The sequence below is a fragment of the Hyperolius riggenbachi genome, chromosome 2 (genome assembly GCF_040937935.1).
Source record: "Hyperolius riggenbachi isolate aHypRig1 chromosome 2, aHypRig1.pri, whole genome shotgun sequence".
In the NCBI taxonomy this organism is placed as follows: Eukaryota; Metazoa; Chordata; class Amphibia; order Anura; family Hyperoliidae; genus Hyperolius; species Hyperolius riggenbachi.
Genome location: NC_090647.1, coordinates 524,640,575 through 524,659,913, shown reverse-complemented (window position 1 = coordinate 524,659,913; position 19,339 = coordinate 524,640,575). Strand labels below are relative to the sequence as shown.

Here is a 19,339-nt window from a genome sequence, read left to right as displayed (position 1 = left end):
ATCCCCTGTTTAAAACACCCACCAGGGGCGTTCCTGCAGTTTTTCCAGAGGCAGCTCTCTCCCTGGCCATGCCCCCTGCCTCGCCCCCACCTCCCTGCATGCTGGATGAGAGACACACAGTCTCTCCTAGCAGTGTCCTGATCCAGAAGACACGAGAATGAGAGTGGGCCAGTGTCGCCCACGGGACCGGCGGTTTTTGTGGCTACCTGATCCGCTCAGCTTTCCTCTTGCGCAAATGCGAATTCGGAAGCAGCCTATTGATTTCAATAGGGTGCGATTCAGTATCCAGATTCATAGGCATGAAATCACAGATTATCCATTAGTAGACACCAGGCCCTATAGAAACCTTACCATATCCAGGAGTAAAACGCAGCTGTTTTTAATGTATGACGTGCAGTGAGTATGAATATGGTTTATTGTTTGTTGTAGATAATCCTGGTAATTTTTTTTCTTTTTGCCCATCTAGGTATTACTAGATCATCTGTTGAAGGAAAGCCCCGATTCCCTAAGCGATCCACAGTATGTCTCTCTCATGTTCATTGTGTACTTTTTACTGCTAATTTCTATATTCGATATTACACATTTTTAAGGTCTTGCACTAGGCAAATGCAAAAAGAAAATAAATTCTGAAGAATAACAGCCCTTTTTAAAGCGAATCTTAAAGGATACCTCACCTTAAAATACTACTGTAAGGGGGTAGGGGGAAAGAGTTGAACTTACCCGGGGCTTCTAATGGTCCCCCGCAGACATCTTGTGCCCACGCAACCACTCCCCAATGCTCCGGCCCCGCCTCCTGTTCACTTCCAGAATTTCAGACTTTAAAGTCAGAAAACGCCTGCGCAGTACACTCCTGGTGACGAGTGAGGACACGGCCGCGCAAGCATAGTGATTTTCTGACTTTAAAGCGGGTATCCCAGAAGTGAACCGGAGGCGGGAACCAGAGCATCAGTGAGTGGTTGCATGTACACAGGAGGAGAAGCCCCAGGTAAGTTCAACTTTTTTTTTTTCCCCTTACAGTAGTCCTTTAAAATAAAAACGGGGAGAAGACGTGTTTAGTGGTCTCTCCCCATGTCCACCGCTCCCCCCCTTCTCCGCCCCCTCCGATACTGCCTAGCAACCATCCAAACTTACCTCCTAGTTGGTGTGGTCGCAGCTGCCGGTGTCCTGTTCACGTGGCCGGCAGTGTTCTGTGCAGGCACACTATGTAGTTGTGGCGTCAAAAATACATGCCTGTTCTTGCCCCGCCCTTATTTTATTTTTATTCTAAGCTAAGGTATCCTTTAAAGGACAACTGTAACGAGGGTTATGGAAGCTGACAATTTTATTTCCTTTTAAACTATAGCAGTTGCCTGGCAGCCCTGCAATATCTGTTTGGCTGCAGTAGTGTGAATAACACCAGAAACAAGCATGCAGCTAATCTTGTCAGATTTGACAATATTGTCAGAAACGCCTGATCTGCTGCATACTTGTCCAAAACACAAGGTCGAGTTGATTTGTCATTGGCTACAGCAACATGAAGTGAAGGTTCTGATGTGGCCATCTCAGTATCCTGACCTCAATATCATTGAGCCTCTCTAGGGATATTTCAAGCGTGCAGTTCATGCAAGACAACTCAATCATTTATGGGAACTGGAGTTTTTTTGCCAGGATGGGCAGCTTTACCATCGGTGAAGAGCCTGATTCGCAAAAGCCTTTTATCTGTCATTGATGTTAAAGGGGGCAATACATGGTATTAAGAACTGGGGAATGTAAACTTTTGATCAAGGCCATTTGGGTAGTTTGTGTAAATGAAAAGTTTTTGTCTTATCATTCATATTCTATGTAAAATGGTTAAGAAATCCTAAATTCTGCCAGGGTATGTAAACTTATGAGCACAACTGTATCTCTACCTTGCAATCTGCATACTATTGTTTGTTTCACGATTATTTAACGCTGTAATGTCCCTGCGGTATGATGTTCCATGTATTGTCTGTCCTTTCTATCATACTGTGCTGCGTAATATGTTAGCACTTTATAAATAAAGTTTTCTCTATCTCTCAGGACAGTGCCACAAGAGGAGCGAGATGCTAAGTACTTCCGGGTCGTGACCTGCTCCTTGCTTGCTTTGAAGCGTCTGCTTTCCCTACTACCCGGAGCTGAAAGCAGCGCCCTCCATGAGAGACTGGCTCACCTCCTTTCCCAGAGCAAGTTCTGGAAGTACAGCAAGCACCAGTCTCCCAGTGTAAGGCCTTGGTAGTTTCTCATAGGTGAAAGGAGATGCATCTTTGTTCCTATGGCAACCAGTCAGCTTGCAGTCAGAATTATCAATACGCTATTTTCCTCCGACCACCAACTCCATGCAGAAGGTGGCTTCAATGTGCTTGTCCAATACGTCCTATAATAAATGTTTACATTCTAAGCATGTGTAACCATTATTCATATTGATTCCTTAGTACTTCTGTAATGTTCTTGTCACCTTTTATGTTCCCAGTGGGGAAATGTGCCTACTTCCTGTCCCATCTGCCAAGCTTTGGTTGCTTATTTCTGTTGAGCACTGTTGTAAATGAACAGCTCTCGTGTGCTTTCCTTGGGCAGATCCGCTCTGCGTTCTTTGAACTGATGTCTGCGCTGTGCCAGCACCTCCCTGAACTTATAAATGCGGAGGCTTCTCGGGTGTGTCCTGCCGTGCTGCTCAGCATTGATGACAGCGATGCCATAGTGTGTCCTTCTCTGTGGGAGGCTGTCCTGTACACTGTAACCACTATAGAGGTAAGAGTTTACCATATGGAGTTATTCTTCATACTTACTGAGCAGTTGCCATGACACATAGTTTGATTCAAAGGCAATTTTAAAGAGGAACTTTAATCCAGGATTGAACTTCATCCCAATCAGTAGCTGATGCCCCCTTTCCCATGATAAATATTTACCTGTTCTCTAATAGATTATCAGGGGGGTCTGTATGGCTGATATTGTTGTGAAAATCCTCCCACAGTGATGTCATGACCATGGCCCTTCCAGTTTGCTGTCTGTCAACCTCACTGCATTGTGGGAAATAACAGCTTTTTCCATCTGCCAAGCAAGCAATATCTCCCTCTGTGCATAGAATTCTCAGTAACAAGCATTCCATACGGATCACTTGGCAGAATTAAAGATGTCACCACCTGTGATAAATTTCAGAGTGTAAGGCAAGGTGAGGAAAGAGTTTACAATGGGCAAACACCGACTAAATAATCTATAAATGACTAAAGTAAACAGTAAGCAATTTTATTAATTATTTTCACTACAGTTCCTCTTTAAAGTTGTGTTGTATCATTAAAGGACAACCAAGGTGAAATTACAACTATAAAACACTTTCCTAACAGAAAATCGCTTCTAAGAGCAGAAAGGATATAAAAAGGTCAATAGTTCAAATTATCTCTTCATTCCCTTGAAATCAGGCTTACACCGCTGGTGTATAGAAAGCCTAGCTAGCTTATGAATTCTACACAGCCACATCAAACCAACATGCAGACAGCCTGTTTCGGACTGTTGGTCCTCAGTACATGATATGGCTCTATGGGATTGGGCCAGAACAACCGAATACCCAAGCAGCTTGGGGTCACCCAAAACTACTGGGAAAGTATAGGGACCTAAAAGAGACCAAAAAGCCCTCCTACCAAAAATCAACCCTCAGGGCCCATTCACACTTACAATCGCAGAACGCCGGCGATTACCGCCGGCGTTCTGCGGGAGTGATTTTCCCGCGATTAGCGCGGAAAAATCACTGGACACTGCGGCGGTTTTGGAGCGATCACGATTAGCGTGCTATGCACGCTAATCACGATCGCAAATCGCGGAACGCTCGTCGCCGGCAAACCGCTGCATGCAACGCGGTTGCGGTTATCGCTAACCGCAACCGCGGCAGTGAGAACACGGCCACTGGCTACAATGTGTAGCGGTTCTTGCAGAACCGCTAGCGGTTTGCCGCGAGCGGGAATCGTGCGATTCCCGCTCAGGTGTGAATGGGCCCTTAGGATAATTAGCAGTGATAGAAATTAGGAACAAAAACGGGCCTCCCCTGCTCCTGCATCCTCTAACGGCCAATGTGGTTATTGCTACACCCCTGGTAGTCCTCCCCTGATCCTGCATCCCCTAACGGTCAATGTGGTTATTGCTACACCCCTGGTAGTCCTCCCCTGCTACTGCATCCCCTAACGGCCAATGTAGTTATTGGGACACCCCTGGTAGTCCTCCCCTGCTCCTGCATCCCCTAACGGCCAATGTGGTTATTGCTACACCCCTGGTAGTCCTCCCCTGCTACTGCATCCCCTAACGGCCAATGTGGTTATTGCGACAACTCTGGTAGTCCTCCCCTGCTCCTGCATCCCCTAATGGCCAATGTGGTTATTGCTACACCCCTGGTAGTCCTCCCCTGCTCCTGCATCCCCTAACGGCCAATGTGGTTATTGCTACACCCCTGGTAGTCCTCCGCTGCTCCTGCATCCCCTAATGGCCAATGTGGTTATTGCTACACCCCTGGTAGTCCTCCGCTGCTCCTGCATCCCCTGATGGCCAATGTGGTTATTGCTACACCCCTGGTAGTCCTCCCCTGCTCCTGTATCATCTAACGACCAATGTGGTTATTGCTACACCCCTGGTAGTCCTCCCCTGCTCCTGCATCCCCTAACAGCCAATGTGGTTATTGCTACACCCCTGGTAGTCCTCCCCTGCTCCTGCATCCCCTAACGGCCAATGTGGTTATTGGGACTACCCTGGTTGTCCTCCCCTGCTCCTGCATCCCCTAACGGCCAATGTGGTTATGGCTACAACCCTGGTAGTCCTCCCTTGCTCCTGCATCCCCTAATGGCCAATGTGGTTATTGCTACACCCCTGGTAGTCCTTTCCTGCTCCTGCATCCCCTAACGGCCAATGTGGTTATTGCGACAACCCTGGCAGTCCTCCCCTGCTTCTGCATCCCCTAATGGCCAATGTGGTTATTGCTACACCCCTGGTAGTCCTCCCCTGCTCCTGCATCCCCTAATGGCCAATGTGGTTATTGCTACACCCCTGGTAGTCCTCCCCTGCTCCTGCATCCCCTAATGGCCAATTTGGTTATTGCTACACCCCTGGTAGTCCTTTCCTGCTCCTGCATCCCCTAACGGCCAATGTGGTTATTGCGACAACCCTGGTTGTTCTCCCCTGCTCCTGCATCCCCTAACGGCCAATGTGGTTATTACGACAACCCTGGTAGTCCTCCCCTGCTCCTGCATCCCCTAACGGCCAATGTGGTTATTGCTACACCCCTGGTAGTCCTCCCCTGCTCCTGCATCCCCTAACGGCCAATGTGGTTATTGCTACACCCCTGGTAGTCCTCCCCTGCTCCTGCATCCCCTAACGGCCAATGTGGTTATTGCTACAACCCTGGTAGTCCTCCCCTGCTCCTGCATCCTCTAATGACCAATGTGGTTATTGCTACACCCCTGGTAGTCCTCCCCTGCTCCTGCATCCCCTAACGGCCAATGTGGTTATTGCTACACCCCTGGTAGTCCTCCCCTGCTCCTGCATCCCCTAACGGCCAATGTGGTTATTGCTACACCCCTGGTAGTCCTCCCCTGCTCCTGCATCCCCTAACGGCCAATGTGGTTATTGCTACACCCCTGGTAGTCCTCCCCTGCTCCTGCATCCCCTAACGGCCAATGTGGTTATTGCTACACCCCTGGTAGTCCTCCCCTGCTCCTGCATCCTCTAACGGCCAATGTAGTTATTGCTGCACCCCTGGTAGTCCTGCTCAGAATAATGCTTGTTATTGTTTATCTTTCCTACAAGAAAAATGACGACATTTTAAAGCATCCTGTGTTTTCCTCAGAATTGCTGGGATCATGTGAGTGCAAAGAAGGGCGTTTTGCCCAAGCTGTGGACAGTCCTGAGGGAAGGAGGCCGAGGCCTGGCTACCGTCATCTTCCCCAACCTGCTACCCTTCGTTAGCAGAATCCCCCACGATGTCACGAGCTCTCGCCTGGACTTCTACAACACATTATTTGAGGCTTTAATCCAAGGGTGAGTGTGTTCTTCCTCTCAGTGTCCTGGAACCCCCAAGAAGCAGAACACAGACCTACTGTATCTGCAGAGTTTTGATGTAGCCTCTCAGGTATTGAGGAGGTGCAATGATGCCTCCATATCTGTTACCTGAAGACTGTGCTTATTAATGTCCTTTTCCAATAGCTGCGATCCACTTAAAAAAATCGATTACCGGCATTGTGCCAATCGCTAGTGCATCATGAATTACATGTAAATCGTGATGCACTTTTCAGTTAGCGTGTTTAGATTTTTCACAAATTGCAATCGTCGGGCTGCACAAGTATTGGCGCGATCATGTTGGTTCACTTCACAAATGCATCAAGTGGAAAAAGAAGCTTTTGCAAACAATTGTACATGCTCTTGTAAGTGGAAAAGAGCCCTAAAGGGACTTGCTCTGGGATGGCTAGTGGCTGAATAGTGTAATGGTTAAAGGGCAATTGAAGCAAGAGGGATATAGAGGCTTCTATATTTATTTCCTTTTAGGCAATACCAGTTGCCGGGCTATCCTGCTGATGCTCTTCCTCTAATACTTTTAGCTGTAGACCCTGAACAAGCATGCAGCAGATCAGGTGTTCCTGACATTATCAGATCTGAAATATTAGGTCCCATTCACACTGCACGCGGTTCCAGCTGCGTTTTGGAAACGCGCGTGGGAGGCCGACACGCACGACATCAGACAGTGCATAGAGTGCACTGTCTGATGTTCACACTGCATGAGTTCCAGACCTGTGCGGTTCGGGAACGCATGCTGCACGCATTTTTTGCAAAAACGCGTGGCTGTCCCATTCACTTTTCAGTGATGGGATCAGCCACGCAACGCACACAAACGCGGATGGCGTGCGTTCCGGACGCATGGCCATCCGCGTTTGTGATGTGAACGGGACCTTCGCTTCATGCTTGTTTGTGGCAGTATTCGGACACTATTGCATCCTAATAGACCAGCAGGATTGCCAGGCAACTGGTATTGTAAAAAGGAAATAAATATGTCAGCCTCCATATATTTCTCACTTCAGTGTCCTTTAAGGGCTCTGCCTCTGACACAGGAGATATGTGTTCAAATCTCATCCCTTCCTGTTCAGTAAGCGTGCACCTATTCAGTAAGAGACCTTGGGCAAAACTCTAACACTTCTACTGCCTATAGAGTGCTTCCTAGTGGCTGCAGCTCTCGTGCTTTAAGTACGCCAGGAGAAAAGTGCAATATAAATGTTCTACGGCTGTCAAATATGAAGATGATTATGAACAAATGCCAATTGTGAATGCCCTAGATTTTAATAGCTTTTCGATAGATTTGATGTGTATTTCAGCTCTCACATCTAATCTATTAATAACTTCATATAACCTGTACCTAGTTTTAGCTATCTAAATGCTTTCAGTTTTGTTTCAAGATTTGCTTTAAAAGCATCCACTGGGTGGCGCTGTTCCTTTACACTTGCTGACAGATGCTGAAAACGTACCTACAGTCTTCGGTTTTCAGATGAAAATTGATGCAAGCATGCAAAGGCACGGTGTTCTCCGCGGAGTGACGCATGCCACTTTGTTATAATAAACATCTTTCAGGTCAAAATAAACCACGGCGCTTGCAAAATGTGGTGGAATTTCCTCTAATCCTAACACGAATTAAATGAGCTCCTACCGTCACTTCCAGTTAATCATCTGTTGTTTTTGTTCCATTTGGCAGGACAGCCCATGCCACTGAGATTTAGTCTGGATCCCGTCGGGAATTGTCTCGATTTAGCTTATTTACTACTGCAACTGGACAGTGTGTTGTTCAGTGCTGAAATCTGCATACCAAATCAATGAGTGTTTGCCGATCATTACCAGGCAGCTGTTCACAAGGTCCACTTGGGATTCAGTTCTGCAGGGATTGGCGGCAGCTATTTGTTTTATGCCGTCATGCACAAATAGGACATGTGCATAACTGTAATGATACATGAGCATGCTAACAAATTGTGTTATTAGATATGTCATTTTCAATTCAATTTCGATAGCAATTTTCATTGGTTTGCCTTCCGCAGACATATCTCCACCTTTCTTAACACTAGCGGCCAATTTATTTAGAGACTTGCAAGGGCTCCAATTTATTTTACCACATTTTTTTTTGTTAAAGTTTCCTGATTCTAATTAGTACTGCTGTAATGTGTATTTATGGCCATTTGTCACTAGGGGGCAGTGTGAGACGATAACAGAGTTACATAGTTACATAGTTATTGTAACTATGTACCTCTGTTATCGTCTCACACTGCCCCCTAGTGACAAATGGCCATAAATACACATTACAGCAGTACTAATTAGAATCAGGAAACTTTAACAAAAAAAATGTGGTAAAATAAATTGGAGCCCTTCAGAGGACTTCTGCTTTCAGTTTCCTCATTTCTGCTAGCAGAGAGAGACCTCTAAGCATTCCAAGAATTTGCAGCCCAATAAGATCTGCTGACTGAGGTCAAACGTAGTGCACTTATGACTTATCTCAAAGGAGATAACTCTACTGATGAATTAATTAATGGATTTTGATTTTTATCATATGGAAGGAGTGCGGAGGTTTCTGTTCAGAGATAACTTTTACTGAACTTTCTAAAGGGGTTAAAGTACACCCGAACGGAGAGCGATATTGAGCCTGACCTATTTGACATAGTTATTTCCTTTTAATCAATGATTGCCTGGCTGGCCTTTTAACCCTCTGTTTCTAAAGGTGCGTGCGTGCGTACTGCTGACTTGTCACCTGTCGGGGATCGGGACCCGATCCCCTTGGATGACATTGCTGGGGCGACCAGTACAGATGCATCAGCTGTGTAGCTGATCACGCATTCTGTTGCTATTCAGAGGGGAGCCATGTGCATGACGTCACTCGCCGGGTGGTGGAGCGGCATCTTTAAAGCGTTTGGTTGGCCATCGGGTGAGTATCTTCCAGATTTCCACTTGCATATTACCGTGCACAGTGTGCTGCATGCAAGGGCATCAGAGTTACGTAAGTTGCACTGGCTGATGTCCACACTTATGCATTTCGCAGTAGTGCGTTGCAATAATGCACAGCTGCATGCTTTTTTTTGGTCCACCAAGTGGACAGCGAATCGAGTTAGCTCTTCAGTGGAGAGTAACACAGGTGTTTATGTACAGACGCACGTGCACCTGCGTTTTTATAGTGTGAAAGAGGCCTAAGTCTTATCCTTTTCCCAAACTTGGAAGACTGCAGGTCTGACTGCATACACTGACTTGCTTCTGCTACAGTTATCTCTCCTTTTTTCCTCTACTGTCTCCACATCCTACAGCTAGTCTACTGCTCTTTTCATATTGTAATTTTAGTCTACAATTAAACAATAAGTGTCAGCTCCAAGGTAGAAGGCGACCGCAGCTGAGAAGGACAATGTCCAAAAGTCCACACAAGCTTTTGCCATTTTCTGATATACAGGATCCTTGAACGAAAAGGTAAAGAAGCAAGGCTTACCAGATTCCAACAACCCACATTATAAGGTTGTAAACGAATTTGATAGATGGTCCGCAGAACTCTCAGATGGTGTTGTTTCACCATCGATGTCACATGCCACAGACTCCTCCGGAATGCAGTAGATATCCTGAGGTCACAAAGACTCGCCAGAGGGGAGTCCAATAGGATAGTAGCATGAAAGAGATATACGGCACATCTAAGTGTAAACCGTCTTTATTACGTAGCATATAAAACAATTAGTAAAAGGAAAAAAGAAAACTCACATACGGGGCCCGTGCACTGGAAACCCCGAAAAAGTAGCGTGCATAAAATGGTCATTAGAAGACCTCAGATGTAATGGTGCCGCCTATCGCCTTCCCGACTGGTTTCGCAAACTTGCGTCATCAGGGGAGAAAAAGAACTTTGTGGGTTGTTGGAATCTGGTAAGCCTTGCTTCTTTACCTTTTCGTTCAAGGATCCTGTATATCAGAAAATGGCGAAAGCTGTATTATTATAGACCTGCGCTGACTTTGTATATTAATTTTAGTCTACAACCAAATTATTCTGCACTGTGTAAATCTAAGACTCACTTTAATATTATGAGCCAGACACTAATAACAATTGACTTGGTCTATAGAAATAGCTGAGCGTAGTGCCGTGTATGTGGGAGCATTGAGGTAGGGTATTGATGACTAGATGAAATCGGCGCAGAAAAGGACTAGCGATGGTCCATGTCTGGGAGAACTCATCGAGAAGCATGTGATTGGTTTGATCAGGTGATAGATTTGCAAAGCTCTGGTTTGCTGTGATCACATCCTGCTTTAGCAATGATCATAACTAGCAAATCAGAGACTTGCCGTATTTTGGGGGAGAAAGTTAGTGCGTCTTATAGTGCGAATGTATGGTAGTAGTCTGCCTGCAGCTTGCCTCTCTGTCAGAGGGCAGTGTTCTCCCCAGGCTCTTTTAGCCGGGTGCTCCACCCGGCTAGATTTTGTAACCACCCGGCTGTCATCGGCTCACCTCCTCACCTATTCCTATGCTGTAAGCACAGTTGCCCTGCATTTTCAACTCGCCCCACCCGGCTACTTTTTCATGCCACCCGGCTACTATTTCATGCCACCCGGCTGGAAAAAAATTCTGGGGAGAACACTGGAGGGATTGAAATGCTGCGGCGGCTGTACTGCCGGGGGACTGAGACTCATTGAGTGCAGTGTTAGACCGCAGTAACAGAGCCATGGTCCCGCCAACGAGACCATCAGCTCCTGTAATAAGGCAGAGCAGTGTCGTGATTGGCAGTGCACCTTTCCTGATTGGCTGCAGGGCTCTGAAGGCAGCCTCTGAAGATACTTACACACGCTGCAGCTGCTGGGACCGAGGGTGAGTGATCCCGACACAGAGGCACACTTAAAGAGAAACTCCAACCTAGAATTGAACTTTATCCCAATCAGTAGCTGATACCCCCTTTTACATGAGAAATATAATGATTTTCACAAACAGACCATCAGGGGGTGCTGTATGACTGATTTTGTGCTGAAATCCCTCCCACAAGAAGCTCTGAGTACCGCGGTACTCTGGGCAAACTGCCACAATGTAACAATGTTCACAGACAGGAATTAGCTGATTACAGCTGTCTCTAACAGCCAAAACAGCTAGGAGCAGCTACATAACCTGCCCACAGTAACAATGTCACCATGTAATACATGTCAGAATGTGAATCTGGGAGAGTAAAGATTTTACAATGAGCAAACACTGACTAAATCATTTATCCATAATTATGGTAAAAAAATGGAGCACTTTTTTTTACTACATTACTTTCAGTGGAGTTCCTCTTTAAAGAGAAACTATTATTGTGCCCCCCCCCCCCCCAAAAAAAAAAAACAAACCTAAAAACACCTTGTACTGTCCATGTTTTGATTTCACTGAGTTTTATATAGTAAATGCTTAGAATTCTGTTCCTGGCAGGGGCCATCTTGTGCCCTCCAGGTTAAAGAATCCCCCCCCCCCCACAGCCCCCTCCTCCCTGCACTGATTCAGAGCACAGCAGGGAGGATGAAGGCAGCAGGCACAGACTCACCTAATAATGGATCCAAGCGCTGACGTTCCCATCTATTCTCTGCACTACCGTCGGAGGCAGTGCAGAGTATAGAAGGGAACTGCAGCACCTGGAACCATTATTTAGTGAGTCTCTGTGCACCGCCTTTATCCTTCCCCGAAATTCAGCATGGGGAAGAGGGAGAATGCGGCAGGTGGCAGAAGGGTAGAGGGGGGGGGGGAGCGGACATGCCTCTGGGACGCAGCAAGGACTAAGGTGGACACAAGGGAACAGATTTGGATTCGGGGACACAGCAAGAACAAAGGAGGACTCGATGAGACAGAGAAGGAAACGCAAGGACAAAGACGGACACAGGGACAAAGTAGGGCACGGGGACACAAAAGGTCATAATCTATCACCTGACCAAACTGATCACATGCTTCTCCTAGACATGACCATCGCTATAAAGGACAGTCACAGCTGCCGGTCATTCATTTTGGAAATGAGCAGAACTAGCACAGAAAAAGCTGTTGTTTATCCTGTATAAACCAGCCTCCCTGATGGAAAGGTCTCCACCAAAAATTGCTATATAAGAAACCTGAATGAGCAGAACATGGAAAGGGGAATTTCTAACTTTCTTTTAAAACTGCTTCTAAACAGCTGTTGTGTCTCATATTCAGATTCACTGACCCAGATTGAGTGCGCACGACTTCTGAGTCATCTTGGCTGAAGAAGCTGCGTGTTTCATGCAGGCGTGAGACTCAGACAACACTGAAGCCAAGAGATCAGAGCAACAGCTAAGCCTCTGGCATTTTTAAAATGTGTGAGCAATGTGCTGTCCTTCGCAATCCGCTAAATTCCGGTTCCCTTTGAACTGAAAAGTTGAACTTCTAACGATGGCATGGTGTATGTATTCTGGAAAGGCCACAAAAGCCTGGGCCTTGGGCGGTTCCAAACCAAGGGGGCACCTATACTTAAAATAGAGGATGCTGCATAAGAAAGAGGAGGCCGTAAATGGAGAGCAACACATGAAATGGGGAAGCTGATGCCCAATGTACCTGTATATGAAAGAGAGAGGCTGCACTACATGGACGTTGTACATGGAAGAGGGGGCTGCACATGGAATGGGAGGGGCGCTGCTGCACATGGAATGGGAGGGGCGCTGCTGCACATGGAAGGGGAGTCACAAATTATTTGATCTTTGGGGCGGGAAAAGTATAAATCTGGCCTTGATCGCCAACACAAATTCAGACAAGCAATGGTGCCCGTACACAGATCAATTTTCCCACTCGATTCCCAGGAGATTCAAGCATTCTGATCCGACCTCCTAGGAATAGATTTCCGAAAAATGTCTGATCGAAATTTGTTTGATTTTCATTACAAATTAAAGCGGAATATAACCCTGCATTTCAGCTTTGCTCTAAAACATTATTTACAGCATATTATATGCAACCAGCATTTTTTTTTTTTTTACTAGACCAGCATTGGAAGGGTTACACACAGAGGTTTAAAGTTCCTGGAGAGAAATGCAGACGCATCCGAAGTTTAGATAGATACATTTAAGTAAACACGATGTAACAAGTGGTGAATGTTACACACTCTCTGGCTGTCCTCCAGCTCCTGCACAGTCAGAGTGTGAGTCACATTCCACACTTGTTACATTGTTTACTGAAATGTATCTATCTAAACTTCGGATGCGTCTGCATTTCTCTACATGGAACTTTAAAGCTCTGTGTGTAACCCTTCCAATGCTGGTCTAGTAAAAAAAAAAAATGCTGGTTGCATATAATATGCCGTAAATAATGTTTTAGAGCAAAGTTGAAATGCAGGGTTATATTCCGCTTTAATTAAATTGTTTGCGCAAGACAAAAACAGTAGTGGAGCAATGGTCCATCAAAAAGTGCAACACTGCTGGTAAATTGATTTTAAATAGAATCCCTGCTGGACTGTATTGGAAATCGATGTGCTGTGTGTAGTAGGTATTGATTTACTCTCCGATTCGATTCTGAAAAGAGAAGAATCCATCATTTTGATCACATTGGGTGGCAATCTATTAGTGTATAGCCAGCTTAAATGGAACCCGAGGTGAGAGACATAAGGAGGCTGACATATTTATTTCATTTTAAACATTCCTGGCTGTCCTACTGATCCTCTACCACTAATACTTTTAGCCATAGACCCTGAACAAGCATGCAGATAAGAGGTTTCTGACAAGATTAGATACATGCTTGTTTCAGGTGTGTAATTCAGATACTACTGCAGCCAAAGAGATCAGCAGAACTGCCAGGCAACTGGTATTAATTAAAGAGACACTGAAGCGAAAAATAATACATGATATAATGAATTGGTTGTATACTATGAATAATTACTAGAAGATTAGCAGCAAAGAACATATTCTCATATTTTTATTTTCAGGTATATAGTGTCTTTTCTAACATTGCATCATTCTCTAATATGTGCAGATTACACAACACTCAGCATTCAAAATGATTCTTTCAGAGCAGTCTGTGAACTAATGACCTCTCCTCTGGCAGAGAAAAAGTAAATAGTTAACTAACAGTTGAGATAATAAAAGTCAGAAAACAGCCCTCTCCACGACTTTGAAAGTCGTAGAGCTTAATGGCTTTTTTGTATAGAGATAACAACTGGAGTTTCTTAACTCTACCTGTACTGGAAAAAATTAGACTGATGTATCTGATCTTAATGTTTATTTCTTAGCTGTGCTACACATACAAATCATAATATCATAATTTTTTTTTCGCTTCAGGGTCTCTTTAAAAGGAAATAAATATGGCAGCCCCCATTTTGTCTTTCACCTCAGGTTCATTTTGAAGGAAAATGTATTTATGCTCCTTAAAGGGGCAATATGGCAAAAATTATGCTGTTACAATAATAATGGTATTATTCTCACCATCAGTTATTTAATATGAATAGCATAACTGTGAAATTTATGCTGTCCATATTAAATAACTGATGGTGAGAATAATATAGAGCTTGTGTTAAAAAATAGCTCCTACTCTCCTACACTATATACATACAAAAGAAATCCATGACTGCAAACAAATGCCAGTGGTATGCAAATATTATTGGAAAATATTTATTGAAAGACGTTACCACAACAATAAAAACAAAGACCCGCACCAAACAGCAAGCGGAGGTAAGTGTGTAACATAATAGGTCATATGACAAAATTGTATATATCCTGTCAATAGTGGTCTATCCTAAAATATGTTACACAGCCAAAGCATGTCTCTACCTATAGTAATATGTCCCCATTAGCATACAGTTCAATATGGGAGCAGTCAGCAATTAAATGACAATATGCTGCTTACCTCTAAAGTAACAGGAAGGGCCTCCGCGCTGTGATGTGGCTCAGATCTCACATGTATCGCACCGCTGGTGCTTCCTCGGTGATAAACCATTAAAAAATTGTGGCGCCTTATATTCCCGAAAACCGCCACATTCAAATGAGACAAGGGGCGCGGCCACGCCCTCTAAGCGACGCTCATGTCATGCTTTCGTGATGAGGGTAAATAAACGTTGCCTAGTGACAAACAGCATATAGGAAGCGGCGGCGGCCGCATAATGAATGTAAGGAAATGCATACTCTGGCTGTATGAACTTATAAACAGTACAATAATACTACTCTACTACACAGCTGAGCTGCATCATTACGTCAGCTCTTTCTGATAAGAAAGCGTTGGCCTGAGCTGTTTACCTGCTCTCTGCTAGCAGACACTCTGCTACAGCTGATTTATAACGAAGCTTACACACTCCAGAGCGTTGCTATTGCTTTTCACATGAAGTAACTAATTAGCAGCCTGTTCATTTATTTACTTTATAGCTACATGTGAAAAGCAATATCAAGGCTCTGGAGTGTGAGAGCTGCGTTATAAATCAGCTGTTGGAAAGACAGAAATCTGTTAGCAGAGAACAGAGAAAAAGACCAGCCCAACGCTTTCTTATCAGGAAGAGCTGATGTAATGATGCAGCTCAGCTGTGTAGGAGAGTGGAATTGGTGTTAGGAGCTATTTTTTTTTAACATAAGCTCTATGGTGAAATTTATGCTGTCCATATTAAATAACTGATGGTGGGGATAATGGAACAGCATAATTTTCGCCATAGTACCCCTTTAACAGGTTGTTACGGTAATTTATGGCAACAAATTTCAGCTCTTATAAAGCAGCCTCATACTTACTGTATATTCATTGGTCTGGTCACATGATCACAGTTCTTTCATCCTCCTATCTAATAATACAATTTAGGAGGAGGGAGTGTGTAAGTTGTTAACAGGCAGCCACTGCATCTCTTCAGTCAGAGCTTTCAGTACACTGTCAGTCACAACACTGGTCTCTAAGTGCAGTTGCTGAGCTCTGACCAATAAGGAGCCACCCACCGTTCTCCAGATATTCAGCTCCCACTTTGCAGCAAATCCGACACCACTGTCCTACATTCAGCAGCCATTATTACTGGTGTCAGATTTTTGAATGTTTAGACCAAGTAACAGTTGAGACGTTGGTGAAAACTTAGTTATTTACAGTTTATATGGTAAGCCAACAAAGATACTTGTGCAAAACCGATGTACATTTATTCTAATTGTTTCCTGCTCTTAAAACACACCTGATTTGTACAAAAAAATATAGATTTTTACTTACCTGGAGCTTTTTTCGGTTCCTCGGTGTCTTTCCGGGTCCCCTCCATTGAGCTGTTGCCTCATTCCAAAGATCTAAGACTAGAACTCCATACACCGGCTACTGTTCTGACCGCACACCTCCTTGATCGCGATCCCATCACTGGGAGTGTTCCATGTGTGTGCTTTACAATTCTTTTGAGAACTACACATGCGCAGAACACTCCTATCAATGGTAACATTGGCGCATGACTTTCAGGAGGGGGCAGAGGCAAAGTGGAGGGAACCAAAGGAGACTGAGTTATCTGAAATACAATGGGGGATGGAAAAAGCCCCAGGTAAGTAAAAATGTACTTTATTTGGCCCAATTCAGATTAACTCTTTAAAAATGCCATCTTGAATCCACGGTACGTAGACAACTTTGGCATAGATGAATTCCGTGGACTTTTGCCTTTTGGTCCTTAGAGTGGTGCTGCTATAAAAATCCCATTATTGTTTATATTTCCGTTAGCTTGTCCAGTGAAAGAGCCTTGGTCAGCCCAGCAGAAAGCTCAGCCATATTAACCGCTTACATGGAGTGCCTGAGGTTTACCATGCAGGAAACTATGAAAGAAGATGAGGAAAATGTTAAGATCCGTCAGATGCTCATCACTGAACAGGTATGGAAACCCTGACTCTTGGACTGCAAGAGAGAACCAGTTTCTACAGATTTTTCCTATAACCCGTTTGTGTTTGAAAACATTCCGACTTTACTTTAAAATTTTATTTTTCTCTTTCTTCATAGTTAATTCCACTTATTGATTCTTCCTTAAAAGACTCAAAACTTCAGAACAGTCCACTCTTTGGCCTAGTTGAGGAAACCGTCCATTCTTGGGAGAGAAAAGTAGAGAATCCTGAGGTCGGAGCAGATACTTCCCGAATATACAGCCGTGTGTTATCTTCCCTTTGGGAGAGCCTGGAGAAGGTGTGCGTGAGTCACGTTGATGTCATTGAAGCAGAAGAAAAGGAATTAGCTGGTGTTTCTGGACTCCTCCAGGTTCTGAAGAACCCAAATGCTTCTTTGAAGATTGTCAAAAAGAAAAAATCCAGAATCCGATTCTCAGATGAAGAAGAAGCTGAGAGAGCTAAACCGGAACCCATAGAATCTTCAGTGGCATCATCTTTGAGCACAGATGGATCGCGCCAACTAACAAACTTACGACAATCACGTCTCCAAGATTTGGTTTGCAAATTAGCCGAGCTAAGCATGGTGTATATTTCTGAACAGGGGTCCAGCCGGCACCTGAAGTTCTTGGCTGCCCTCCTCAGTGCCTTCTCTTCCATCCAGATATTCCAGGTGCTTCTGGAGCAGAATAGTAAAGATGACACAAGGTCACAGTGTAATCCAGCTGTGCAGTTTCTGCATCAGAAACTTGCAGTCTGGCTACGGGAATGCAAAAGGGAAGAAGCAGACTTCTTGGTGGACATTTTGTACAGTGTTCTGTTGTGTTGCTCGGAACCTATTGACAGACCACTTCTGTTGGATGACTTGACAAAGGTAATTATGGAGATGATTGATGGGTGATTGATTATGGAGATGATTGATGGGTGTGGGAGTTGCAGTCAAAGGTGTCCATACATGAGCTAACTTGTTAACCTATTTGTCTTATCCTAACACTGAGGCGCCCAGAGGTGTATAAAACGAAGTTAAAAACAACTAAAATGAAAAAAAGGAGGTGGCTGACCTCAAAAATGACAACTTCATATAACAAAGGACAACTAAAGTAAGAAGTATATGTAGGCTGCCATGTTTATTTTATTTTAATCAATATCAGTTGCCTTGCAGCCCTGCTGATCTATTTGGCCACAGAAGTGTCTGAATAACACCAGAAACAAGCATGCAGCTAATCTTGTCAGATTTGACAATAATGTCAGAAACATCAGATCTGCTGCATGCTTGTTCAGGGTCTATGGCTAAAAGTATTAGAGGCAGAGGATCAACAGGACAGGCAGGCACCTGGTATTTCTTAAAAGGAAATAAATATGGCTGCCTCCATATCCCTTTCGCCTCAGTTGTCCAATTTATTTTGCACAGGCAACGCATTTCGTAGGGCTGAGCCCACTTCCTCAGGCCAATTGTAGTGCCAAATCACTCTGTTCAGCCAAGCAATGAGCGCCTTATCCTCCTGAGCAGTAATGCACACACTATGGAACGTGACCCTCAAGAGGGTTTGTATTAAGGTTGTGGAGGTGGTGAACACCGTTGGGGCAAGTCCTTCATATAGAGACAGAATTGGACCCAATGCAGGTAATCTGGCATAGTGATGGGTATAGGTATCTCTTCCCAATGATTTGTATTTTGGCATTATATCATATATAGGTATCTATATTTTTAAATGTTTCATTCGACACACAAAGTAAAAATTCACATTAAAGGAGCACTTTGGCGAAAAATTGTAAAATTTAAAATATGTGCAAACATAAACAAATAAGTACGTTTTTTTCCAGAGTAGAATGAGCCATAAATGACTTTTCTCCTATGTTGCTGTCACTTACAGTAGGTAGTAGAAATCTGGCAGAAGCGACAGGTTTTGGACTAGTCCATCTCTTCATAGGGGGGGGGGGGGGGGGGGGGTTCTTAGGGATTGATTTATTTTCAAAAGCACTTAATAAATGGCAGTTGCTCTGTCCAACTGCCAAAAAACTGTGTAGCGAGCAGGGAAGCTGGCCAGCATCATTGTTTAAATCCTTTTTAGGGAATATCTTTATAAAGAATAAAAGCCTTGCTGAGAATCCCCTATGAAGAGGTGGACTAGTCCAAAACCTGTCACTTCTGTCAGATTTCTACTACCCACTGTAAGTGACATCAACATAGGAGAAAAGTAATTTATGGCTCATTTTACTCTGGAAAAAAACGTACTTCTTATTTGTCTATGTTTGCACACAATTTAAATTTTACAGTTTTGCGCCATAGTGCCCCTTTAATTGCATATAATAATTGAGTACTATAAGACGATACAAGTTAAAGTATTCAAGTTTCTGAGCAAACATACAAAAGGTTTAACCATAGTGCATACATTGGGAGCATAACCGGCCAAGTGTACAGTCATATTATAATGGAGTTCACTATTACAAGATCCAATTGTGCCACAAAATATGTTGGCGTTTATAAATCAATAATAATCAATACTAGATTTTAAATATGAACTTGGCATTTTCAAACTCAATTTCTAACAGAGCT

At 44.2% G+C, this 19,339-nt stretch overlaps 1 protein-coding gene across 2 annotated transcripts in view; it reads left to right on the top strand.

The window, feature by feature from the left end:
• LTN1 (listerin E3 ubiquitin protein ligase 1) overlaps nucleotides 1–19,339 on the top strand; it is a 144,526-nt gene that overhangs the window by 32,360 nt on the left and 92,827 nt on the right. For both annotated transcript variants that reach the window (XM_068270596.1, XM_068270595.1), the window contains exons 5-10: nucleotides 467–519; nucleotides 2,041–2,221; nucleotides 2,575–2,748; nucleotides 5,825–6,015; nucleotides 16,631–16,778; nucleotides 16,904–17,656. In XM_068270596.1, coding sequence (XP_068126697.1) covers nucleotides 467–519; nucleotides 2,041–2,221; nucleotides 2,575–2,748; nucleotides 5,825–6,015; nucleotides 16,631–16,778; nucleotides 16,904–17,656 — 1,500 coding nt within the window. The remainder of the gene's footprint in view (nucleotides 1–466; nucleotides 520–2,040; nucleotides 2,222–2,574; nucleotides 2,749–5,824; nucleotides 6,016–16,630; nucleotides 16,779–16,903; nucleotides 17,657–19,339) is intronic.